This window comes from Echiichthys vipera (assembly GCF_963691815.1).
Source record: "Echiichthys vipera genome assembly, chromosome: 23".
In the NCBI taxonomy this organism is placed as follows: Eukaryota; Metazoa; Chordata; class Actinopteri; order Perciformes; family Trachinidae; genus Echiichthys; species Echiichthys vipera.
Genome location: NC_139848.1, coordinates 9877846 through 9905793, shown reverse-complemented (window position 1 = coordinate 9905793; position 27948 = coordinate 9877846). Strand labels below are relative to the sequence as shown.

Genomic DNA, 27948 nt, shown 5'->3' with positions numbered 1-27948 from the left:
AAGACAAAGAGGAGTCCATGGTTTCCTTTTGAGGAGCGCATCATGCAAACTGCAGCAGGATAGATGAGAAAGAAGCAAAGCACCCGCTCTCTCATCGAGTCTTAGAAGCAGTTCCTTTGTGATCAAGCAGTTTTTTAGGCCATGGAAAACAGGAAGGGGATTCTGTTGCAGCCTTGCGTCCATTCAAAGTGCTTGAATTAGATAGTTGAGTAATGTTTGTTTTTGTTCTTCAAGCGCAGATATTTGATTTTTTATTTTTTTTGGGTCTAGGGCAAAGACCTTACGACAAACCCTTTTCCTTTTAGTCCACCCACTTAACTCAACTTAATCCCTTAAACAAACTCTCTGTCACGGAAAAAAAAGAGAAAGATTACGTTGACGTGACTACTCCTTTCACCACCGGTTCTCTGTTCAGGTACGTGGCCCAGTAGACGAGGTTGAAGGTTCCAAAGAGGACGGGAAACACTATCCGAGACATCTTGTCGATCTTGCTCACGCTGTTGTAGGTCTTCTTGGGGTCCACAATCTTGTTCTCAGAGGTGCGGAGCTGCACCGACGTCGTGTTGGAGATAGTAGAGATGGACACGTCCTTGGTGAGGTTTGGGGTGTAGTTGACACCCGCGGAGCAAACGTTGTTGGGCTTTTTGGACAGCACCATGGGGTCCCGTTTCTACAGCGGGGCAGATTACATTGAGCAGTGAATTAGTCTGAAGCCCTGCTCTGCTCTGCTCTGCCCAGTGTTCCTGGATAATCCATGTGTTTCATTCTGTCCACAATGATTAGTGTTTTTACAGAAGGGAAACATTTCTGCCAAAACATTCTGGTATAATATGGGATGCTGTGTAATTCAATTTAACTCAGGTATCAGATTTGTATTTATAATGATTGCAATATGCAGGTATACTTTCTGGTGCAGCTGCTTAATGATGCATGACAGTTTCCCTGGGCATCTCTAGTAAGTAACTTGTATAAGAATCAATGCTGTGTAAGTAATGTCAATATCCTAATGAGTCATGACGCAGTTTAAGTTTTTTGTTACAGAGGTTTTCAAAGTGGGAGACGGGCCCTCCCCACGGGAGCTCTGAACAGTTTCAGGGAGGCTCCGCAGAGGCAAGTGAAAAAATGTTACAGAAGAAGACCAAATAAAATAGCCTAAATGTGTGACTTGGTTAAAGAGATCGGTCAGAGATGTAGTAATTTGGGGAAATATTACTTTTTCCCACACAAAAGAGTCAGATAACACATCACACATTTAAAACTGGCTTTACGTTACATGTATTTGGGATTACCGCCTTAATGTTATATATACATACATACATGCAAAGTGTTTGCTTAAAGAGAATGGGAAATACGCATATTTGCTCTCCTGCTAAGAGATTGATATTACTCTCAGACATAAGAGCAGTAGTGGTAGCTAATTATTGGATTTCCCAAATTGTAAAAAAATATTCCTTTAAACCTTAAGTATTTAAAGGAACCATGCTACTAAATGATGACCCATTTTATGAGATCATGTGGTGTGGGAAACCAGACTGTTTAAAAGGTAGAAAATCAGTCTGAATTTTTTTTAATTATAAAGCAGGTTGAGGTGCTAAATAAATACTGTAAAAGTATCAAAACACTCAATCCACAGAGAAATGCACACACTGAGCATTGAAACGAGCCGTCAGGACTTCTGTACGCTTGTGATGTCACAACTATAGTATATATAGCTAGAAAGTGCTGCCACACTGCCATTACAGTCATTCCCCACACTGGCTTTCAAGTAGACTTGTCATGGCACAGATGCCGCCAAGTTTACATAAGTGATACTTGTGTTTTGCACCTAAACGTGTCATGTAATGCCCACAAACTTTACCTTAGGGTGCTGTGCTTCCAGCGCCTTCTTGCCATCCCAGGCCCAGCTCCTCTTGGTGAAGTAGTTCACCGTGGCAAACTCGATGAGGGCAGAAAAGACAAAAGCGTAGCAGACGGCAATGAACCAATCCATGGCTGTAGCGTAGGCCACTTTAGGGAGTGAGTTCCTGGCGCTGATGCTGAGGGTGGTCATGGTCAGCACAGTGGTCACCCCTGGGTGCAAACAAAGGACGTGACAAGTGCAAATTGAGTTTTTACAGGCCGGCTGGAAACAAGTAGCAGTCTCCCCTCACTCAACAAAGGTGGGCGCTTTAATAACTCTTAACTGCCAGCTACTGCAGGGTTGCTGCTTAGTGGGCAACTGTTATTATTCTCCCTTGTGTGAATGTGCATGACAGGAATATTACCTAGACAAGTAAAACGTTAAAAAGTGTGTAAATGAAAGGTTTCACTCACCAAAGACAGTCCTTGCAGGAACAGATTCTCTGTTTAGCCAAAATGACACCTGGGACAGGATTACAGTCATGAAACAGGGCATATACGTCTGGATGACAAAATATCCAATCTTCCTCTTCAGGTAGAAGTGGGCCATCATCACTGTATACTGTCCTGAGGGCAGGGGAAGACATAAAAAGGATATAAAGTTAGATAGGGACAATAAACACGGTGTGTGGTTAGAGATATCTGCTTTAAGACGAACCACAGCGGGGAAAATATTGTTTGCACAGAATGGAATTATTAATATGTGATCAGGTGATGGGTTAGCTCATAGGACATCATAATCATTACTGGCTAAATTACTTTTTATGACCACAAACTTGACAGCTTGAAAAGTGGTCATTAACTCTTTTCTTCTTCTCCCCAAACTAATGTATCTCCCCTACTTCCTGCTATTTCATTATGAAATAATTAGAAGTGCTGCAAACTGCAGAATGGGAAGCAGCAGAGGTGGGGTAGTTAAATTATGAAGCTAGAATAAGGAGAACATTTCATTATCAGTTGAACGTAATGAAGAAATGAACCTGACTTCAAATCCATTATTAAATTGAAAAATGAGCGCAAGCAGCGTTAATTATTACGAGGACATGACAATAGATTATTATGCGGTTAACGTCTGGGAAGGGGGTGATGGCAGTTGGAGGTAAATCCAGAGAAAGGGTAGAGAGTCTAGCGAGATAGAAAGAGAGGGGACACAATATTCAGTTAAACAAGAGAAGATTGCATTTGAGGCTTTAAAAAATCCTCTCGCCAGCCAACAGTTTGTGACTGCAGGCGCTGGTAAACTATGAAAAACCCAATGACTATATTCCGCACACTGGGGCACATGTACACAGGCTCTCTCTCTCTCTGTCTCTCACACACACACACACACACACACACACACACACACACACACACACACACACACACACACACACACACACACACACACACACACACACACACACACACACACACACACACACACACACACACACACACACACACACACACACACACACACACACACACACACACACACACACACACACACACACACACACACACACACACACACACACACACACACACACACACACACACACAGTAATACATGAGGCTTTCTCCAGGCAAAATCGGATTTTTGAACCTCCCTAATCCCTGGTTACAATCTGCATCCTGCCATCAGTGAGAGAAGGAGAGGGAGTGTGGAGGAGGGGGGGGCCGGTTGAAGCTTCCTGTCCCGGGATCCTCACAGAGCATTAAGCCCCGCCCACTCCGCCCTGCCAATCCAGGCAACGACACGCACACATACACACTCTGAAACACACATGAAGCATGATTTCCAACTGTCGACACCCACCTCAGCACACACTCTAAGCCACGGAGAGGGACGCTTATTGCTGCTAATCACTGGTGGGATGGAGGGGGGCTAACCGTGTGGACATTTTTCTGTCTTTTATGTTGTTGGTGTTTTGTTGCTGTTTTTGGAATAATGATCAAACATTCTTGATGGGACTGGCTGGCGTGCGAAGGGAGGAGGACGCAATTCAGAAAATGCACTGTGGGAATTCCGGCATAAACTGACAGCTTCAACTGTTTATTTCACAGGGAAACAGCTCTATCCAACACTTATCAACACCAGTGCCATGGCCATGGCTCGATCCGGAGATCCCCAACACCGGTAGTTTTTATTGCTACCCCATCACTTGGGCCCTCTGACGCCCTCATGACTCCAGGCCGTCTGGCTCACAGCAACGCCGTCAACTTCTACTGCTGTCGGAAACATCAAGACACATCCAGCCGCTGTCGACCTGGGGCACCCCAGGGTCACCTTTGCCCTTGATGCATGGATCCCGACAGGACTGGGGGCAGAGGAATGAGGAGGAACATGTTCCTCTGGTGGATCTTAATGCTTTTCTCCCAAGGATTTGTATTTCGCAACGTCCAAGGGGAACTTCCTTTTATCGCAGGGAACAATGCTGCCATGCTGGTCAACTGGTGAGTAGGAAATAAATGTGAATTCACTTTGAACTTGAACATTAACATAATTAACATCACAAAGCAATCCATTCAATTGTACATTAAACTGTTGCTATAGTACATCTTATCTACTTTTAGAGTCAGGAGTTATTTTAGGAAGGATATTGCTGTCTAAGACAAGGGAAGTCATATCCTTAAAAATGTCTTTGAAGAAAACCTTGTGGGCTAATCTCGTCTTTCATATCCTTAAATGGGTGTTGTCTAAGATTAGATGTTCTAATTGAAGGCTCACAACACCACATCCATGCATTATTTTGAGCGATGGACATCACATATACGTGAGGTTGTGTGATCTATGTTTTATATTGACCAGTAAAAAAAACTTTGTATTGAGGTCATACAGCTAGAGCCAGCAGACAAACTGCTACTGCTCAGAGTCACAGCACTAGAAAGGCCAGACAATCATTAATTGACTGCTATTTTGAATTCCAGGTTTACAAGTGCTTGATTACTTTGTCTAGACTCAAAAGCAGCAGGTGACTGACTTATTCAAATCAAGCGAGGGAACAATAGTTAACTCCGGGAGACTTTTATCAGAACAAAGAGAAATCTTTCACAGCTAATGCACCTATTTGGGGTCCATTTCTTGTCCTTTATATACATACAGTGCTGATGATGCGCTGCCATGTTTGATAATGACTGTCCAGCTATGGTTAACTTCAAGAGAACATATCGTCTAATTTGTCAGATTTTCTTGAAACACACAAGACTTTTACTTTTGTATACTAAAACTTAAAACTGAGCCATGTACAGTAGCAGGAACATGCGATACAAAGAGCTGTGAGAAGATGATGCTAAGATGCAAAAATAGCTCCAGGTTGTGAATTTTTCCCACATCTGCGATTACACCTCTAGTGACACTTGTCAGCTTAATCCAAGGTGGTAATATTCCATTTAAAGCACGTTAGCGTGTTTTACGTAGAACGTGAAAGTGTCATATTTGGTGTGTGAGAGTTATTAGCAAGAGAGTCGAACACATCCAGAAAGTAAATTAACCCACTGGACTGGATGTGACCCCTGAGCCAAAACTCATCAGCAACTGATTTGGACGGTTTCCAGACAGAAGCTTTGAGCTGCATGAATGATGATTTACCGCCTTTAGTCCTTTGGGTAAATGGAATTCACAGATCATGTTGGGCATTTTCTTGTTATTATCAGAACACCAGATGGCAGTTTGACAGTTTAGAGGTGAACAAATAATGTCAGGCAAACTGTCAGACATACAGTATAGATACACACATACATATAAAATAATATACCGTAATCAATAATACATATTGATTACACGTTGAAGTGAATGATGAATTTTGTGTTCATACTGGGCAATATGTCAATAACATATCACTGTCTTTGCATGATCTTCCATATACGAAGGAAGGAGTAGTTAGTGTCATTAAACAATGTCATTTGAGGCCAGAATTGTTTGAAAAATGCTGAAAATGTGATTTGACAGCATACTTGGATAAAAAATTTAAAAGAATATTCCATTAAAACTACTGAGAATTGCTTTCGCAAGTGCACCATGAGGAAGATGTTTGGAAGATGTCGGGCCTTGAAGGGATCAATATTTGTGTCATGAGCAACTCTCTCTCAAAGACAGAAACCAGAGAAGTGAGTGTCAACCATGTCTGGAGCTGCTTACACAATGAATGGGGGGCTGATTTTGTGGACCCATACAATGTTTGTTTTCTTTTTCATACCTCAACATCATCTATAACATCTTTCCACAGTCTATGGAGAAGTTCCAGACTTGCCCAATGACATCAAGAATTTGAGCTTTCGCACTCTAGTTTTTGGAGTTGTTCATGTTTAAGAATATTTTTGGACTTTCTTAGACTGTAGGAAAGAAAATGGACATTCTTTCCCTTGATAGGAATTTTGGTGAATACTAAATGTAAACATAAGTTAAGGGCAGCTTTAATTTAAAGTATATTCTGAAGAATTTATCATGAGACTAACTGTATGTACACAAACCTGATTTAGTTTCTTATTCTATATTTATCTTTAACATGTACACATGTTGCATGCAATGATATTAAGGTATTTGCCAGGCATACATTCAGCCTTTCAGCCAACCTTTACTGATGGTCAACTAACTTGCTATCTAGTCAACATGCCAACCAATCAACCATCCAGCCAGTGAATCAGCAATTCAGTCCTCCAGCTCATGCAGCCCCTCAACCAATGAACCCTTTAACCCTTTTCTTAAAAGCAAAAGCAAGGTTTCAGTTGTGGTGTGCAAAAAAAACAAACAGGGGAAATCCACACTTTTAATAATGATTCTACTAGAAACTGGTTGGAAGTGTATTACAGTTCCGTTTTACATAAGAGTATTAAGCAGATGCCTTTCAACGCCCCCACCCCCACACATACCCCCCCCCCCCGCCCCGCCGCCCACACGTCAGAGCAAGGCTGTCCAATCTCAATATACAAACAGACACGCACAGATTTCTTTTTCTATTTTTGTGAGGACTTAGCATACTTTTTAAGTACAATTATCTCCATTTTGCTTAATTCCAGGATAAGAAGCCTCCCATCACACCTCATAAAATCTGTTTCAGCTTCATACTGGCCCTAACTCATAGCTCAGGTATAACCTGCAGTAGAATCAATCATCAAAATGTCCTGACTTTGTAGGTTTTTACCATAATTGTGAGGGTATGTAGTGCTCATGAGGATAAATGTACAAGAGCAAATAGAGACAACACACACAGATATCCTCAGCGACAGCCAACCAACCAATCCCTCACTGATCTGTGATGTCATCTTCTTATGCAAAAGCTGATGGGTGGTTGGATGGGAGGATTAACCCTAGGTCTCAGGTCTCTCTCTAGCTCTATGTGTGTTTGTGTGGGTGTGTATGTGTGCGTGCGCGCGCATGGGCTCATGCAGGGATAAGTGTTGTTTGACAGGGCTGTCCGGGCCTGTAGACAGCTGGTTGTGTGAGGGATAGGCTACTCTCCTCCACTAGCCTCCACTCATTGACTCTGATCTCCTGATAATGTTTCCCACATTTACTCTCCGCCTCGCACGCCCATCTCTCCTCGCAGCATTTATCTTTTCTAATCTAGAATTAGTTACATCACGTTATTTGGTATTACACTTATCTACATCAAATACAGTATGAATTTACTCATGAAAAAGGTGCACAAGAAAGGGGAAGAATAAGCTCGACTGTATGAGTGGAAAAGTGAAGTGACGATAAAATGATTGCACTACGGTAGAGATCTAAAACCCTTTTGGCAAATACGAGGTGATCTGAATGCTTTAGAATCCTTTTACATTACATAATGTATTTCCTGTTTCATGTTCTTTAAAAGGTAAAGCTGCTTTCACACCGCCGTGCGGCAACTACCCTGATAGCCACCTACTTTCAAGAGGGTTTCCCAAGAAAGCTAAATGTTTTTAAAAGTGGCCCCTGACACTGGACATTTACTGCCCAAAGTTGTGTGCAGTGAAGTCTGGGTGGCAGAGCAAAATCTGTGTGTGGTCAAGTGGGCGTAAAATGCTTCATACCCATGCTGCCGTGGACAAAACCCCTTACCATCTGATGCCTTCCCTCATTATATTGACTGTAGGCAGCAAGTTACTGCACAGCAGTGTGAAAGCCCCTTAAGGCATTATTACCAGCCGTGACAGCGATGCTGGTATTATTTTCACTCTGTGAGGTGTGTGTGTGTGTGACTACTATAGAGGGAACTTTTTTTTTGTAGTTTTTCAAACCTTTATTTTATAGGACAGACAGGAAAATGGGGTGAGAGAGAGAGGGTGAGACATGCAATAAAGGGCTGCAGGTCGGAGTCGACCTCGCGGCCGCTGCCTCAAGGGCAAAGGGGCGGTTTTAAGCATTTTGACAGTTGTCAAAATTGTTGTTTATATATCTATCTGTGGACAAATTGCCCCCGCCATAGCATCATATGATGACGAGAACTGAAATGTGACAGGTGCTGAGATCAAAATGAAGGTTGAGGGTGGAGTCCTAATAAGGCAGTTGGAAGTAGGGGGAGAGAAAGTAGGAAAGAGGGCATTGCCATACCTCTTTAAGCCCCTGGCCGGATTTGATGTGTTTTTAAGAGTTTTTGGCTAACGGAGGTCTAAGGCACAGAAGCTGATTGCACCAACTCTTTGTGAGTTCAAACTTAGCCAACTTAAAATGCAGTGTTTACTGAGTGAAGAAACTAATTAAAAATACAAATTAAAACAAGTTGTCTTATGTAGAAATCAGTGGTTTATATTAAAATATTTACAATATTTACTAAATAGTGTAACTGACAAAACTAATGTGTTAATTTTGCTCCTAAAAGAGTGATATGAAATGTGGACAACGCATTTCACCTGACACTAGGTGAAAATATGATTTAATAATCATGTGAACTGAGTACAGTTTGATCAAATAAAAAAAAATATTTATATACCTTGAATATCAAAACATTACAATATCAGGTTAAACGAGTATCTAAATAGAGGTGGAGAGGTTAGCTTAATCAGGGATTTCCCACTAATTCTTGGCTGAATGAATACTACTAACTCTGAAACACATGTTTTTCCATGTAAACAGGTATAAATAAAATAAACCAAGAATCAGCAGTTAAATATATAATTTTGTTCCCTAAAACTATTTTAAGGGAACAAAATGTTACAGCTATAGCGCTACATGTAGCTGTAAGTAGGTACATGCTACGGTGACTGTACAGAATCGATTGCTTTAGAATAGATGGCACTACAGACGTTTCCTAGCAACAAACAATGCTGGCCTGCTCTCTTGTCAAATGAAATTATATGGATTGGATGTCCTTGCATTCACATGATTTAGAATCCATATTATACCCATTATAGATGCATTCAAAGTGTGTATAGTAGCCTTACCATCTCCTACTATTGTACTGTGTTTGCTACAGTTCAGCTGTCTGTTGTGTCTAATTCTTCCACAAGCACGTAACCTATATAATTCTGTTCCTATGGTTGTAGAACTCCAATTACTTTTATTTCTTATTTTACCAACCCTCTAGTGCTACTTAGTCTCTACGGCTATTCCAGTCCCCTTATTACAGCAGTACTTTTGTTATTAACTATAGATGTGTATTTTCTTTTTTATACGTTTGTTCTCTAGCCATAAGCATACGCTCACAAACACAAACACGCTCACACACACTCACACCCACCTCTGCTTGTGTGTATGTTCTCTGTGCCGGCAGTTTGCCCAATAAGATGGTACTGGTTGAGTCTGGAGCCGTCCTCTGCTACCACCACAGACTTGGCAGCTCCCTGAGTCCAAGTGTAGACCACCTCTGATATCGGATAGGCATCTGCGAGAGAGAAAGATGACTTGAAATGAGCTTGTGTATTAAGAATTGAATGTGCTCATTTTTAGTACACAAACGTCAGAAACAGTTTCACAACTTAGTAACATATTACAGCTTGTTTGAACCCTGTCATCGCACATATAATGTGTAGCTGCCCATGTGCTTGTGTGTATTTGAGCGAGTGCTGCTGCAGTCCTTCTAGCACTTTTTGATTAGACCAGAGGCTTAAAGCCAACAACAGCATTTGGCTTGCATGTCTCTGTGTGTGTGTGATTGTGTGTGGATAGTTGAGTGTATTTTTGTTTCAACCACACTTCTGGGTCAGAGGTGAGCTCCCCTGTCGGCAGGAACCAGACCGAGTCAGATTAACCATAATGTGTTGCATCACACTCGGGAAAAACAGCTCAAACTCTGTAGCCTCTCCTGCTGTTTCATTTATTCATGTTGAATCGTGTACAAACACTGGACATTGATCTGTCATCTACCCCCTGGTGAGGGCTGAAATATGAAAAGATGAAACTTGCATGGAGAGAGGGGATTTATCTGTGTGAATCTTTTAGACATGGGATGTTTGTCGTCTTTACCAGTCACAGTTCAACCTGAGATTAAATCCAAGCGCATTATTTATTAGAAAAGATTATTGTCAACTGTTCCCAAACCAGCCTTATAGCAAGGTTCTGACACCTGCTTTGAATGTTATCAGCCGATTGAATGCTGTAAGTCTTACCATGGATATGAAGCGGTATGGTCCTAGTTGGCTTAGTAGGCCATTTTCATCTGTTGATAGACTGGATCTCCCATCTGAATCAGTGTTATGTTATCACATGAATAGATGAAAATGGTCTTCTGAAACCACAGTGTAGGTGTAGCAGGCTCCCTCTAACCCATATCTCGGCTGTTAACCACTGATAAAAGCCATTCGATTGAGTGATAACATTCACAAACGGGTGCACCTGGTGGGTTTTGATGTATTTTCAGCACACACAAAAAAACAAACCTCCAGAGCGGGGAGGAAGCTGGCCCTAAAAAAAGCTATTTGGGATCATGTCAATTTATATAAGATCTTGAAAATATTGATGATTCCAAAAACAGACAGGCTGAGTGGGAACTTGGGAAAATAAATGATCTGCTGAGAGGAGAAATAATGAGAGAGGAGGGCTGCATCAGCCCACTTACAGTAGATACTCAAATTAATACATATCTATTATTGTGATGTTTTCTAAAAGCAACAATTTAATACGTGGGACAGAGAGTAGCTATGATTTCTTCTGCCATGACCAGCACTGCTTTGCGCGTGCATGGTTCACCGTCTGACATGCATGCAATGTGAATGAATCATGATGATAGAGAACCGAAAGTCTCTGGAAGTGTGAAGTAGACAGTTATGTACATGGAATATGCAACAAAGCCCAAGCCAAAATACATTAAAACATTGTAATGTTTACAAGTTATTTTACTGATTGCCAGGAACACTAATTAAACCCTTGGCTTGACCTCGTGCTCATTTCTGTCCAGTGGATAACTTCTTAACTTCAGTATTTCCACTCTGGGTGCTGACTTGGCAGCTGCAAACAGGTGTACAATATATGTAGTGTTTAATTTGGGCACTGCCAGGCCAAAGGCCACGCCCTTAATTGTAGGGTAGTTAGATTCCAATAGGGGATTACTGATGAATTTCATTACGCAGAAGAGCTAAAGACTTTGGCAGGCAAGACAGTGCACCTGTGCCAACTTTTCAACAGTTCACGCTTAATGCTTTGCTGCTCCCGTCCTGTATGAGAGGCAAGAGGAGCCACGACTCAGCCAAACTCATCACTTACGATAAAGTGGCTCTATGCACTCTGAGTGTAAGTGCCTGAAATATTAATGGAAATAAATGAAGAGGATTTCGCAAACCCAAACTTATGTTTTGCCTTAACAACACAACAAGTTACCAACAAAACAAGTTACGCTTGAAAGGAGGCCTGTCGACAACAAGTATATCCACTAAGTTGTATTTCCTTACCGTGTGGAGGGCTAATGCTAACAGATACATAAATGGGGAAGGAATGTGAGCGAGTTGAGAGTGTGAGCGGCAGGATTATGGAGAGAGGGTTTTCATAAGTTGGAGCGTCACCTTATGTCCTGCTCCAACCCGCACCAATTTCACTCCAGTACCACGCACACCATGAGTTCGAGGCATTCCCGAGCCCCTCTCTGTGTTACTGCAGTGTGGCAGTATATGCAGATAAACAGTTCATTTGATATTTACAATACAGCTATTTCTATTTTTTTGGAGCGAGCAGTGAGTGATTTGATCCAAAAGCTCTTGGATTTAGTTACATTAAAAGTGAAACATGCCAAGTATGGCAGCTCAAGGAACAGGGTAATGTTGTGAGAACAAATAACGGTCTGATCTCACATCCCATCATACTTCTAATACTAGGATTAGGTAGCTCTTCACTTCAAGATAGGAAGAATGAGGTTGATGGTGATAACTTTGAGCTACAATTGCCATTTGAGCTTAAAAAATGGACAATCATCAATCAAGCAAGAAAAAAGAAGAATTCTGAGCGTTAAATCTGCTACCATTATCATTGTAAACTGCATATGTGCTGAGCGAGAATGGAAAACTTGATAGGCATCCTGTAGCGAAAGCAACTAATGGGGTGGGGTTTAGAAAAGAGTCAATGACTCTCACAATTGCAAAAGGTCACTTGTGAGGAAAGCTCATTGTTGAACCACGGACAGTCAACAAGCCACCAAATGCAAAGTCAACTTTATCTGCAGGTGGGAGACGAATGCAGAGTTTGGAATATCCCCAAACTAGACTCTGGACCATGGTTTGGCTTTAGAACAGCTTCACCCCTTCTTTGAACCTTTAAGTCAGGAAATCCTTATGCTGAAATTCATTCATGTTCAGATCTGGAGGCATGGATCACAGACTTCTTTCTGCTGTACAGGTTTATTTCTAAGAGGAATTCAGACATGTATATCTAAGAATATGAAAGGCTCCAAGAACTAGATCAATCATAAAATGATTCACTACTACAAATGTTAAGCGGGAGCATTGTGGGTCGACGGCAAAACAAGCTGAGAGATGACTCATTAGAGCATATTTTATTGTTTTCCTTCTGCTCACTCTCACAGGATTGTGCACCTCACATCATCTTCTGCATCTCTATGCACTTATTCAGGGAACAAGCTTTGAAACATCCACCTTGCCATAAACACCAGCTTTGCAAAATTCTGCATGAAAAAAAGTCTTTCTATTTAGCAACTTCGTTTTGAGTTGGCTTCAACCTGCAGCCTTGAACTGAGGAGGGTTTTATGTGATTGTAATGGTTGTTATGGTATTCCAGATTGTTCATCACAGTGGTTTATAACTTTTGTGTCTGATGCCCCAACAATTCCAACGCTTGCTGCAAAAACTAGTGTTACACAGTTTAAAATGATTCAGACTCTCATAAAGGCATTGTAAAATAAAAGAAGTGCAGCCCTTTTAACTGCCATTAGCTTTGTTTTAAGAAAAAGGGCTGCATCTTGAATTAAATGCCACACATCACTTGGTTCACCATTAAATGAATACCATGGCGTATTACTGTGACTCCTCAGTGTATATGTGAGAGCTGCACGGCTGAAGGCCAGCAGCTAAATTAAGATACAGGTACTGTGGACCGGAATAAAGGATTAGTTGCCCTTTACCTGGACCAACTTTAGAGCAGGCCCTCATGCTTTTATTGCACAATAAATCACTTCTCTGTCACCAATTGTGGGATGCAAGGAGATATGGGAGACAGGTGCATGAATGCGCACTTCATGGCTATTATAAGCTTCAGACTTATTAGCAGAGATCCCTATTACACTCACCATTGCATTCTGTATAACAAAGGTGGTTGGTCCTCTCTGGCACAGAGGCGTGATAAACACTGTGTCTTTTTATCCATAGATCCGTTATTGGACATTCACCACCCTATAACGTCTATGCTGGACTGCAGGAACACACCAAACTTGCTCTAATAACTATATGCTTCAAGTACTGTATATCATGACGGTAGAATAAAAATGCCAGCTAAACTCCTGCCAAAGGTAATGAATGTTAGCTTAGCAGAGTGGAGCAACTGCAATCTTAGCTTCGCTATTTTTCGCTGTTACGCAGTTTGCTGGCAAGTCTGAAAACTTTGTTTATTGGTACTTTAGATGACACACAACAATTACAAAATCGTGCCCTGCAGAATATACAGAAACAGAAAACAATAGGTCCTGTACAATCAATACACAGAGTAAATCTGAATCAAAATGCAAAGCAGCTTTACATGGTGATAAGTGACATCTCGCATTAGGAACTTATCGTGGCAAAGAGCCAGGGGGATAATTATTGCCTCTCCTCTACATAATCAATGACGGGCTGCCAAGTCTTCTGGAGTGTCTCAATGGAACCACGTCATCTGAGTTTTTCCACTTTGAGGTGTTGCATAACATATTTGATGATCATAGTGTGAGTGGGAGGTTGTGCCTGTTTCTGGTTCAATAGAATTAATCTGCAATGCTAAAAGGGTTTTGAACGTTGTCACAGTGAGAGTGAGTCCTCACTCAGGACTGTCAAAACTACTGTTGGTTATTAACCTTCACTGCTTCTAGTAATACTGCAGTTCTGTCGTTTTGTCTATTTTAATCTACATCTATAATCTAGTTTTTATTTCACTCTATTTGAATAGAATTACTGTTTTTGTATCACAGTATTTGTATATTTTTTACATGGTTATCATTTTTAAGTTGCATTTGTCTTATTTGATTTATTTGATAGCCAAAAGAAAGAACATTAATTAAATAATATAAATAATAACAGCATATGCACAGAAGGCCAAACGCCTAAAATGCTTATCATGGGTCTCCCCCAGTTTTGATTAAATCATTAAAAAAAAAAAAAAACTTAACTAACTGTTCTGTCTTATCATCCGCTTGTAAGTCATCTTTAAAGCACTGTACAGCACTAACAGGTGCGATACAAATAAAGTTGGATTGATTGACACTGAATTATCAAATCATTATATTCTGGAGAAACGGAGGAGGGGATGGAGAGATTTGGTGGATTTTTTTTACATGAGGGATTAATTTTGCCCATTTTTCATTACACTGAATGTTATCTCCTTTCACCCCCCGCTGATGTACAATAGTAAACCGTGGATACTGTCAAAATGCAGATTACTAAACTAAATCAATATCTGTCAGGCTCTTCAGCCATTTTGTGTATTTAATGAAAGGGATTGCAGTCTTTTTTTATTTCTTTTTGCGGGTTTAACTTTATTATCACACTGTTATAATGATAGTGAAGGCTCAGCACATTTGCTGCAGTGTAATGTGGAGGTTTAGTTCATACGGCCTAATGCCACCTGAGGACAAAAGCTTAATCAGGAGACAGTCAGGTCAGACTGAGAGGCCGCACTTAGTCACAGTGCTACAAACATTGAAAGGAAAGATATTCTCCCGACCAGGACACTTCACCTTGTAAAACTGCAGTGTCGCCATCAACACATTATTCCTATTATACACTTACACCTCTCACCCGCGGGGTATAGCACCAGGGCGATTAGTTGAGAGTTTGCCATGGGAAGGCCAAACAGCTCCTTACACGGTAATTGGATTATAGTCAAATGTGCTTTTCTGATACAGTGAGTGTGGGTGGACTGCGTCTCACAGAAATCTGGGGATAAGAGCCTCATCCTTTTAGCCCAAGAGGCTCCCAAGGTGTGGCATTTGGCCAGATCTGTCTTTAAATACCCCCAGGCCACTCAAGTTTCTATACATGTCCTCACTAGTAGGGCGCACAGAAAAGCTGTCCTGTTAAGAAGGCATCTAGGAGAACCCTTCCGATCACTGGCCTAATTAAATGTTGGAGAACATGCACTAATCGCTTCTCTTATCTCAGTGAGGTCTTCCGTGATAGCAGCTGCAATGGAGGACCATGAATATTTATCATAAAAAGTTGCTCAAATCAGCAGCATCATGACTCCACACTTGAGTGTTATCCAGGAACATATCTAGTTTAGACAAAATCCCCTTTGGAATGCATTTCGATTGACTCAAATTGACTGTGACTGATAAAACACACTCGTGATATGACCCAGGTCTATTCGTAATCCTCTCTGGTGGGTCTACCCTGAGGAGAACCCTGTAGCTTACTCCTTTGCTTACTACTGTATGTTGATCTCAGTTAGCATGCATGAATGCCTTCTTGAACCTTCTGGTATAACCAGTAGCTTATGAGGGCAAACATTAGCAAACTTATTGCTCTGTGATGCAACTAACTGAGTCACTTCGCTGGCTTTACTTCACATGTGTTACTTTTACAAAAGCTTAGCATTTTAGCTTAATGCTTTAAAAGTGAATTTGACCATTTAAAAGTCCCATATTATGCACATTTTCAGGTTTATACTTGTATTTTAGTTTCTACCTGAACATGTTTACATGCTTTAATGTTCAAAAAAACACATTATTTTCCTCATACTGTCTTTCTGAATAAACCTGAATTCACCCTCTGTCTTAAGCACTCAACAGCATTGTAGTGGCACTTTCCACCAATAGCTAGTATCGTTATGACACCACAACTGCACAGCGTCTGACAGCTTGTTTAAAGGCACAGCTTCTGAATATGTATATAAAATAAAATAAAATATTATATATTCTGATACTTTCACAGTATTTATTCAGCACCTCAGGCTGCTTTATAATAAAAATAAGACAAGAAAATCTCCCTTTTTACAAAAGGGACATTTAAAACCGAACTTGACCATTGAATGTTAGGAAAGCAAAGTTAGCATTCTCTGATAATAGTTTTTTAGCTGATTTTTGATAAAATGCTGCTGCAGAATGACTTCTTATTGTTCTCTAAATTTAGATTAAACTTTTGTATAACTTATTGCATTGGACTGATTATCACTATTGTACATCACAATAGCTGGGATTAGCATATAGTGACAAACAAGATAAGTATAAAAGTAGACATTCGGAGATGAGGTTTTACTCACAGCTGCCAAACTTGAGAGGGCAGGCGTGGGCATCCATGGGGAAATCCTCCAGCTGCATGGGGCATTCTGCTGATATGGTCAGTCTAAGGCAAAACACATACAATATACTCATTAACCATAGTCCTACTTTAGCAGTCCCCTCCTTTGAATATTTAACTGGGCATGGAGATCTCTGTGTGGAGCACTGTGCAATTACAAGAACAGCTACAATTGCGGAAAAATGCAGGGTAACAAAAACAATAAGAAGGAAGAAAAACTACATTTGCAATAATAAACATTAAACAACTAAAGGAGAGAGAGAGAGAGAGAGAGAGAGAGAGAGAGAGAGGGAGAGAGAGAGAGAGAGAGAGAGAGAGAGAAGAAAGAGTTTGTCTCAACAGTAAAATGCATGACACTTCAATATTTCCTTCTCAACAAGGCCAGTATTACAGAGGCAATACTCCCACCTGGTGGTCACAGAGTTTTAATGTTTTTCATCTCTCCATAAAAGACAGTGAAACGCTTCTAAATCACCCTTGGGACAACCTCTCATGCAAGTCATATTTCTTTTCGTCTAAATATGAATATTGGACATAATCTTATCTCTGTCTCCTAATGGGCACCATTTGAACCGCGGGGAACTTACGGTGAGGTCTATCACCTGCTTTATCTAGATTTATGCAGTCATTCACATACACGCCAATGGCTCTTCAAATCTAATTTTCTGCCAGTCGTTCACGACATGTTGTTAGCATTTCAGCTGGTACCTCTCTCTCACTGTCCTGAAAGAACCACAAGATTAAGTGAATCCAGCATACAAATCAAACATACAAACAAACAAATTATTTTTTTTGTTTTGTTTTTAGCTCTCTGCCCTAGACTGAATCAAGTCCCTCTGGGTATTCTTGCTCGTTGCATGCTGATAACAAGTAATACAGTGATATGATGATGTGGATTCACTGAACTTAATGGGCTGGATGGAGGGAAGTTAAGTGGTGTGGAAACCAGTGCACAAAAACACGTTTACTACATTAAAGGTCTCTCCAGCATAGGCTTTTAATTTCTGCTTTAACCATTCAGGCATATGAGCAACCTCAGCATTAGCAACAGTATACAGCCAATTCTTTTTATTTTTCCTTCACTGATCCGTATTATAATCTTAATGACAACTGTACCACCAAGATGTGGCAAAATCCTCCTGGGTCATGTTTTTTTTTATGCTCCAAAAACCTCCTGCAAGTATGTATCTACCGCAGGAGGTTTCCCAATTAAATCGCTAAAGTGAGCGAAGCATAGCAAAGTGTGATAAGAGTCCGTCTCTGGTCCCCACAGAGTCGACTGTTTTGGGGCTCAGCTTGCTTTCTACATCAGTGCAGGATTATCCAACGACATTATTGTGTCTAAAACAGCTGAAGGATTGTGTATGGAGGAATGAGCGTCTTTGGGATAAATAAACGAGAACATGGCTGTTGGCTATCATACCATGTCCTAATTATTCATGTGGCCTTGCCCCATTAGCAGGGATGCCTGTGAAGATAGTTGCTTTTAATTTGAGGCGTGATTAGTGCCAGAAAATCAGTTCCTTTAAAGTCAGAATCTATGTATCCCACTGTGGTTATAATCTAAAGGTCCCACATTCTGCTCATTTTCAGGTTCATACTTGTTTTGGGGGTTTTTACTAGAACCCTGTTTACATGCTTTAATGTTTTTAAAAAATACATTATTTTCCCATACTGTCTGAATATATCTGTTTTTAACCCTCTTTTTGAAAAGCTCTGTTTTAAGGCCTGTCTCTTTAAGACCCCCTCCTGAAACAGTCTGTTCTGATTGGTCAGTGTTTCCGGGTCCTCTGCATCTGCACTCTCGGGTCGATGCACTGTCACTGCAGCCAGGAAATGACTGTAACAGCACTGTAGCAGCACGTTCTACCTATATATAGTATAGTTGTGACATCACAACCTGTGAGTTTAAACAGCTCGTTTAAAGTCACAGTTTCTAAATACAGGCTTTGTGCATTTCCCTGTGGATTGAGCGTTTTGATAACTTCACTGTATTTATTTAGCACTTTGACCTGCTTTATGAAGAAAAAAGACTGAATGTAACTTTTTACAACATGGGACCTTTAAATATCAAGGGTAAAATAGCAGCTAAGAATAATGATTCTGTTCTGGCACTATGAACTGAGTGGAAAGCAGTACATAACTGGGGTGACCTCCCAGAAACAGACCAGCATACGCACCTTCAAACCTGTGGGAAATCTAAAGTTTCCCATAAGTCTGACCTTGCAGAAAATTTGAGAAGTTGGATGACAGGACAAAACACAAAGGGGCTGAGTTTTAAGTCCAGGAGCTTTATGCTGGATTAACCATGAAGCCACCATGCTGCGCCATCGGTCTTTTCACACTAACAAGCACGTTTTTAACAATCTCCCAAATTGTATCACATATAATCTGTCTCGTGGGACTTGGGGTTATATAACATAACCAGAGTGTGAAGATAAAAAAAAAAGGTGTTAAGAAATAGTTCATACAAATTCAGTACGATAGCGTGTTCAAATGACTACATAGAAAGCCACCACTTTAAAGGCAGCACTAGGAGCATGAATGAGAATGGCAATTCAACTGTACCTAATGATAATGGTGTGTAATGCACTCACTCTGTGGCAATAAAGAGGTTTCAACATGCTGATAAAGCTCTATATGTTGCAACTTATCTGGAGTACAGCTATAATGGGCCACCATCAAGCTCCATGCACATTAAGCCAGTGGAGGGATGTGAGAAGGGGCATTTTATAAATTATCCATGGAGACAAATATGCTCCATAAAACCAACCGCTCCTCCTCAGAGTAATGCTTTTCAAATGACATGAGAGTGGAGTTTTCATCGACACCCTTACATGATGTGGAAGTGGTGTGTGTGTGTGGACGTAATGTGACATGACATGTATGTGCCTCTGCTTACAAATGTGGATTGTACATGTTTCAATCGCAGTATCCGTGCGGAATCCAGTTCAACGTCTGGGTGAATCCTATGGGGCGGTGCACATGTGGTGCTCTAACTTCATATAATGGATGCTACATCCTATGAAAAAAATGTGTGTGCTTACAGTAGCCATAAGTGTTTTTGTTTACTGTGGGTGGAGGTGATTATCAGAGTAAACAATATGTATAGCTGCTGTTATAGTATATTATATTTCTATAAATAATAAACTTTTCCCTTATCCCCATGATAACAAAGTGAAAATTAATAAATAAAATATGATGCAAGCATGCATGAAACAAAAAAGGCTGTTGTGCAACTGCCCATAGGATCCACTTGTATGTGTGTGTGTTGGAATGTGTTAATGCAGGAAACAAAATCAGTGCTGCCTGTGGTTAAGCTCTGCTGGTAATGACGAGCATAGTACTGTAACAATTAGACGATTAAAAGCAACCTACTGCTGCTTCATTTCAACTGTGGCGGGCAATGTGGTGATGCCATTTTTAGATTATGGAAGCACAAGCTCTCTCTCTCTCTCTCTCTCTCTCTCTCTCTTGTATGCATTTTTGCATTCAGTCATAAATACATGTATGCATAGATTTCCATAAAATGACACATATGGAAATGAACCTCACATGCACGAAATCCCTCACTTCTTAAGCCGCGAGGTCAAAGTTGAGCGCCACCACAACTGATTGGTGCAGAAGACATGCTTGACCCCCGCAGTGTATGTTAGATGCATGTGACAAAGAGGTCACTATAAATATGCACTTCTTTATATATGTATTTATGTCAGGATGGTTGCATATGGATAATCTGTCCTCCATCCAGCATTATTCTCCCTGTGGGTGGCACTGGTATCAGATAGAGTGCTCTCATCCGTGACACAGTCACTCTTAAGTCCTGCAGCTACAGTAACTCCTGAGAATAAGGACAGAATTATTCTAATACTCTGGTGCAAAGGTCACAGTTAGTCCTGCTGCTTATACTGCTGTTCTACTGAACAAAAACAACTATGTGTACGTCAGAGAGTCACTTGAATGGATAATGTCTGTATTTCCTGTCATTCGTTACTCAGTTCTTAAACTTTTTAAAGGCGGCCTATTATGCTCCTTTTCAGGTATAAAGCTTACACACCGGGGATGTGAAAAAAAACAACACCAAAATGCTGTGCTTGGCCTGCCAGATCATCTTAACAGTTAACAGTTATTGTGAGAGGTAAAAAGGGAAGTGGGTAGGCACTGCCTTTATCTTCTGCATCTGCATTTTCAGCGTCTCTGTGTCATCATTGCCCCTGTGGAATAACTGTAACAGCACTTTCTACCTATATAAAGTGCATTTGTGGCATTATGACGTCACAGTAAAGTTGGCCGTTTGGATATAAAATTGAACTTGTTGTCATAATTAGCACATGACTTCCTAAGTTATGGCCAAAATTGTGTTTTGTGAGGTCACGGTGACCTTGACCTTTGACCTCCAGAATCTAATCAGTTGTGTGTGAAGATATTTCCTTCAGGGGTTCCTGAGATATCACATTCATGAGAATGGGGCAGACGGATGGGCAACCCGAACACTTAATGCCTCTGGAGACAGCTGTCGGCGGCACAAAGGCATAAAAGAGACGAGAAAAAAGATGTAAATCTCCCTTTTTACGATATGGGGCCTTTAAGTTGTAAATACTGATGGTTTAACTTAGAGCCATCACCATCTGGTTGTTGGCCTGTTTCTTCCTCTTTTTTTCTAATTTACTACTACATCACTGCCAAAAACTATAGTTCACAATGAGGCTGCTTTTCATAATGAATGATCTCCCTCTGGAGTAAAACCCTACATTTAAAGAGACATTTCACCCTTGTATTCATCTTTCATAAAACCTAATTGTGTCCCAACATTAGTTAAAAAACTAAACTAAAAGAATTTGAAGAAATACAAGAATTTAATGAAATACTTACAATAATTGCTATTGACTTGTCCAGGACAAATCAAGTGCCTCTGATTGGCCACTGGGTGACACTATTCTCCTACAGTCTGAGTCACACACTGAGGGCTTCCATCTCTGTATCTCCTCTCTGAGTTCAAAGCTGTATTTTCTATTATGATGATCTTGCTCGCTGTTTTTTTTCCGTGTATTTTTAAATATCTTCCCTTCCCACTAACCTCTAATTAGTAGGCTGTACGGCACATAAATGGCAGGTGTCCTCAAGTCATTTAAGATTTTTGAGTCTCAATACTGACCAGAAACACTGCACCTTGGACCTCAGTACTGTGCAGATGTGTAGAAGTGTAGAGCAACATATTTGAAATGAATGAAATCTCCAAGTACCACAAACCTTGGACACCAGCGGGGTAGGGAAAAGGGAAAAAAACTGACTACATGTGAATAAATCACGCCAGAGTTGGAGAAACACGCGTTAGAAGCTACCTCATAGTGTAAAGCAAAGTGCCGTCATCCTTCAGCCTCAGCAGCTTGTTGGGTGTGGTCATGTTATGAGCAATAGACTTCTTGCCATTGAGGAAGAAGGTATCAGGGGTCCAGATGTTGCTGGCCAGCAGGTTGTTTAACGGCAGCATTTCCATAGGCCCTTTGAAGCAGAGACGCTCATCTTTCCAGCTCTGACGGAAGAAGACATCTATAGTATATTCCTGAGACAAGACCACAAGAGCAAAAGACAGATTTGAGAGACTTCTACTGGAAAAGGCGAGAAATATGAGGCACTTAATGGAAGTGAGGGTGTTTGGACCCAGAAGCCATGTAATGTGATGTCAGTAAACTGCACACTGCTCTCATGTTTACCAATCTGTCTGCTCTCTGATCATTTCATCCCAAAACATGCTGAAGGGATGCCAAAGGCAAAAGATCTTCCTCTGGATGGAGTGCATCTATTTCACCCTCAAGTTTCAGAGCATCATTTAGTCTGGTGTGTATTTACCCAAAACAAGAATTTCAAGTTATAACAAGTCTCAGCAGCATCATTTCTTCCCCCTAATAGAGCTTTTGGGGCATTTTCTTCTCACATTTCAGAGTTACAAATAAGTACATTATAAGCTAATTGAACTTGCATCTTTGCAGTTAATTGTCAATCAGCACAAAATCCAATCACGATGACAGTAGCTCCTCCTTTATGCCTTCATAAATACTCACACGATTTTGCAGATATGGTGATCAAACATTACGGTGTAGGAATCCATTATAAAGTTGCTTGTGTGTGAAATATCGACTGGCTTCGAGCTAAAAAACGCCAACTAATGAAGGAGAAACAAAAGCTCCATCCCCCAGAATAATGATGCTGTTAGCAGGCTGACATATAAGCTTTTTTTTTAATAGCAAAAGCATTCAAGTCTCTCGCCACATTGCATTAATCAATCATGAACACCTGTCAATACCTTTTTCATGTCAGTTCTAGGAAAGTGGGAACTACTGTGTCAAAGTGCGCAGGGATATAACCGGTGTAATAGAGGATTTAATGAAAGTAGAGATTTAATGCATTTCGCTATCCGAGTGGAACCTTATAGCCCATAAGAGAACGGCTTAATAAAGGGATGAATCATTTGGAAAAGGGAGGAATGGGCCAGCCACATTGCATTAAATCTTAAGTCATCCACATTCATTTCGTCTCATTTGCAGAAAAGAAAAAAAAGAACCTATCTTCAAAGACATAACTTGCCAGTCTAATGAAATGTAGATATATGTTTCGGTCTAAAAATAATAAAGGTGGGCTTGGGAAATATGTGTGTGTTCGTCCAGCTCTGCCAATCTCTGCCTGAGTATCTGTGGTGTTTACTGCAAAGGAACTCACCATCTCTGTGTCAGAGACCGGGCCGAAGCTGGTGACAAATATGTTCGTCTTGATCTCTGTGACGTTTTCTGTTGGGAGAGCACAGGTGAGAATGTTTGAGGTGTGGAGAAGGCAGTTAATATAAATGCATATGAAATTGGAGCAATATAGGGCATATGCTGGGGTCTATAAGCCATCTGTAAGTATCCCACTGGTATTAGGGATGCTCTTCCCTGACCTCACCCATATAAAATGTGTGCACTTTAACTGCTCAGTGGCTGCAACTAGGTTTTTTGGATCAATTAATTCACAGATTATTTTCTGAATTAATGGTTAAGTCTATAAAATGCGAGACAATATTTCATCTCATCTCATCTCATCTTCAACCACTTATCCGGGGTCGGTTCGCGGGGGCAGCAGCTTTAGCAGGGGACCCTAAACTTCCCTTTCCCAGGCCACATTAACCAGCTCTAACTGGGGGATCCCGAGGCGTTCCCAGGCCAGTGTGGAGATATAATCTCTCCACCTGGTCCTGGGTCTTCCCCGAGGCCTCCTGCCAGCTGGACGTGCCTGGAACACCTCCCTAGGGAGGCACCCAGGGGGCATCCTTACTAGATAGAAAAACAAAAAAGTCCACTGTGTCAATAGTCTTTTGTCTGAAGAACAGTCCAATACCCAAAGATCTTCCATTTACAATGATATAAAAAAGAAAAAAAAAAGACGCAAAATGTACGTTTTTTGGTTAAAAAATGTCTTAAACGATAAAATGTCCCATTAGATGTCTCTTTTGGTATTATTAAGGAAGTTGAGGGGCTATAAACTGTGAAAGTTTGAAAGTATCAAAAGGTTCAATGCACAGTCAAATACACAGCCTGTATTCAGAAACTGTGACTTTAAACGAGCCGTCAGGACTTCGGTACAGTTTTGACGTCACAACTATACTATAAATATGTAGAAAGTGCTGCTGCAGCGATGTTACATTCATTCCCCAGCTGCAATGACGGTGCAGAGACACTGAGAGTTTAGGAGCGGAAGACCCAGAAACGCTGACCAATCAGAGCAGACTAGGCTATTTCAGGAGTGGGTCATAAAGAGACTAAAACGGAGCATTTCAGGTTGAGGTAAATTCAGACAGACGGCATGGGAAAAATCATGCATTTTCTCAACATCAAAGCATGTAAACATGTTTGAGTAGAAACAGAAATATAAGTATGAACCTGCAAATGGGAACAGGATCGATTTAAAATTCGTTTTCTGTCCATCCACTAACACACTGATAGTTGCATCTCTAGATTAGAGGCTTTTAAACTTTGACAAATACAACGTTCCAAAGGAAAAATGGGTCTTTTATAACTTAGGGGCGAATAAATGGTCAAGTTGAAAGATATTTAGATATTATTAAGATATTAAGCAATACATTTATTACTGGCATTTAAAAATCTGAACCAGTTGAATGGCATCGACAGAATAAACCCATGCTCATATGTATTCATATAAATCCACACATTATCATGATTTATCTCACAATGCATTTCTTCTAAAGATGATGTGAAAAAGGCAGCACATTATTTCTGTCATTCAAGCCAACAAAATCTCTGCTATGCATATAAATGTGATCCCGGCAAGCTGGAATTGGTCGTGGTGTGGAGAGCAGCTTGTTGAATGCCGAATGAAGGCCTGAATGTATTTATAGGCCCCCTTGTCAAGGGTAGCAACTGTTACCAGGATGCGAGAGCAGGCTTTTGCCATGACACATCGGGCATTCGGCATAAAAAAAGCCTAGTTTCTATTATTATGGGACAAGTACGGTATGTACATGGGAAACCAATGGAAACAAGGACCAGTGTTATGAGGACAATATAAAGAGCTGGTAGAAAAATCGGAGAAATAAGTGCAACGCCATTAGAGAACGAGGAGGTAGGGATGGCGGAAAACGAAAAAGCTTTTATGTCCGTGGCCCCTTAGAAAAATAAATCTCTATCTTTGAATGGCAATTTGTCGGCTCTCAAGGTTTTCTGCAGTTGCCAGGGTGAAGCACGTGAATAAAACACCACAGCAAACTGAATTCAGGCTGTCGAAGATGGACTAATTGATTTACTCTTCCTACCATGGCGGCCGTACATGAAAAGACCACATGCATTCATGATCCTCGCCACGCTTCACACGGAAAGCATCTGAAAACATGTGTGCGCGTTCACCTTAGCTGACATGGGAGCAAAATGCCACATCTGCTTGCACAGTTTCTTCCCGTGTGTCTGCCAGTCTCACAGCAATTTCCCAAGAATCAGTGCATGAAATCGCAGCAGTTAGGTTAGCATGCTGGGAAGCTCGATTGTGACATTATGAAATTAGAATGTAAGTGTGTTGTTTTCAAATAAAAGGCTCTGAATAATGAGAAGTATGATCCCGAGCAAACCTCCGAGCCCAGGCCGGAGCCTGTTGTCGTAGCCGTGAAGGAGCCCATCCAGGATCCTGGTGAAAACTGTGCTGTTGTCGTTGGCGGCCGCCTCTTTCTGAGCCTCTGAGGAGGACTGGCATAGACTAGGAGAGGAAACAAGGGAACAAGCGTGAAAAGACTCTGAGGGGAGAACCCACACTCGGATATTGTTTACACTGCAGGACGTCAAACATGACATGGTTATTGTGATTAATTAGCTCACCGCATTAAAGACAGGCATGTTGTTATTAATTATTGAACATCAGTACTGCTTACAACTACCAGTAGAGATAATTAAGGCTTTGACATGTGATCCAAATATAAACAAATGAGTTCCCCCGCTAAATATTGCAAGAAGCGAGGCGAGGCGCCTTGAGGAGGAGCACTTTCTCTGTAGCGGGAATATGAGCAAATTACACTCATCTTTTTTTTTTTAACAAAGAACACCGTGTTCATGCACAGGAATTACCAGGGAGAGACACGGGAGAAGGTGGATTTGAACATGATGTGATCTAAAAGCCATTGATCTACTCAGATGAGTGGACTATTCCCGTGATTTACTGACAGCATCGCCCAAAGATCTTTCGTGCTTTTCTCGAGTGCAAGACAGCCACTTAAGCAGTGATGTAGCAGAGTGCAGATGGGATATGCGATCAAGAGAGGAGGGCAGAGCTGGCAGGACTCCTCAGCGAATACATGCAGTATATGTATATATATGAATCAACAGGAAAGTCATTACAGTTTGGGATTGCAACTGAAAATTAAACTTAGAATTGAGCATTATCAAGCAAATGGCAAGTTTAAGACCCTGTGCTTTCATAGGAGCACCAAAGCTATATACTTAAATTATCTTCATTTAGCAGGTAAACATCATTCCACTTTAAAGCTTGACATTTTGTAACAGTCACACTTTTTCTAAATGTCCCACATGGTAGCTCTTAGTTTACCTATTTTGGCATCCACACAGGAGCAGGAGGGAAAGGACGAGCCTCGCCATGACTGACATTCTCCTCACTTTGTTGTTTAGAGCTGTAACACATCCACGTACAGAAAGAGACAAAAAGGAGAAAACAATTGCATCAGGAAAGCACCGAATGTCATTGCCACAACACAAACGGGTGTGTTTCTGTATCCTCTAAATACAAAAATGTAAAAATGTTAAATAAAAGGCCTAGCAGTCCTAATAACTCACACAAAGAAACTCCACTGCATACAGAGGCAGACCATTACAGGAACCACTAAATCAAGCAGTGGGACAATCTGCTCAATGAGGCTGTAACTCCCTAACATCCGTAACACCTACCTCACAGTCTTCACAGACGGGATATGGTAAAGAAAAGACACAGGAATGGGGATATTGTTTCCTGCAGTGTTATCCCCATTGTGTCAAGCTTCCACTGCGTTTGAATCCAGCTCATTACAATTCATATGGGCCACCCCCCTTCCCCATTCCTCTCCTCCACCATCACCTTTTCCCACTCTCTCCATCACCAAAACATGAATCTCATTCCTATTCCTATATGGCATGCTGTGTCTTATCATAAAAAAAGCCAGAGGGAAAAAAAGGGGGGTACCTGCATACAAATCCATCACGACCATATTTCTTTGCCTTTTCCCCCCAAATAGCGGCTGGAGGCTGAGGGTCTCCGTCGGCGGTGTTGAAACTGGGCGATCACGGGTTCAATCACCTAATCCCCGTGCTTGTCGGTTGTCTCCCCTCCTTCTCCTCCTTAGCTTCTCCACCATGGGCTGTTTCTTCTCTCTCTCTTTCTCCCTCTCTCTCTCTCTCTCTCTCTCTCTCTCTCTCTCTCTCTCTCTCAGTCAGCGGTTCCCCATCAGGCAGGGTTGTAGTAGTCTGTCTGGTCTTCTCCTCCTACAGGCTACACCGCCGTCCTTTAGTGCACGCTGCACCAAGTCCCCTGCATCGGCTTCAGAGGTGTTGCAGCGGCAGCGGTGGCTCAGCATCACACAGGCTGCGGTCTTATCAGCGCAGCGAGCTCCGGGGGTGACTGGATCCACTGCACATTCTTCCCCGTCTCTTTCGCTATACCGCCTACTGCCGGTGCGAGAGGGAGACTGAAGTGCTG

General features: G+C 41.3%; 2 protein-coding genes across 2 annotated transcripts in view; one reads left to right on the top strand and one right to left on the bottom strand.

The window, feature by feature from the left end:
- Positions 1-273: 273 nt before the first annotated feature.
- LOC310964664 (gamma-aminobutyric acid receptor subunit alpha-5-like) lies at positions 274-26887 on the bottom strand. The gene is made up of 9 exons (XM_083937874.1): positions 26809-26887; positions 25841-25965; positions 23446-23513; positions 22071-22291; positions 16691-16773; positions 9543-9686; positions 2314-2466; positions 1859-2070; positions 274-670 (listed from the first exon to the last, which is right to left on the bottom strand). The coding sequence occupies exons 1-9, from the start codon at positions 26865-26867 to the stop codon at positions 371-373; spliced, it is 1365 nt and encodes a 454-aa protein (XP_083794000.1). The 5' UTR covers positions 26868-26887; the 3' UTR covers positions 274-370.
- Positions 4187-27948, top strand: part of LOC310964663 (gamma-aminobutyric acid receptor subunit beta-3-like) — a gene marked incomplete at both ends in the record, with an annotated part of 60204 nt that continues 36442 nt past the window's right edge. Inside the window, one exon of the mRNA XM_083937873.1 lies at positions 4187-4338. Within this exon, the coding sequence (XP_083793999.1) occupies positions 4187-4338 (152 nt within the window). The remainder of the gene's footprint in view (positions 4339-27948) is intronic.

Excerpts from the sequence above, each read along its gene's own strand:
- LOC310964664 (XM_083937874.1), bottom strand. The coding sequence starts at position 26,867 with ATGTCAGTCATGGCGAGGCTCGTCCTTTCCCTCCTGCTCCTGTGTGGA. Across the intron at positions 23,514-25,840 it reads GCTCCGGCCTGGGCTCGGAG|AAAACGTCACAGAGATCAAG; the intron begins GTTTGCTCGGGA and ends CTCTCCCAACAG. Across the intron at positions 16,774-22,070 it reads ACTTTGCTTTACACTATGAG|ACTGACCATATCAGCAGAAT; the intron begins GTAGCTTCTAAC and ends GTTTTGCCTTAG.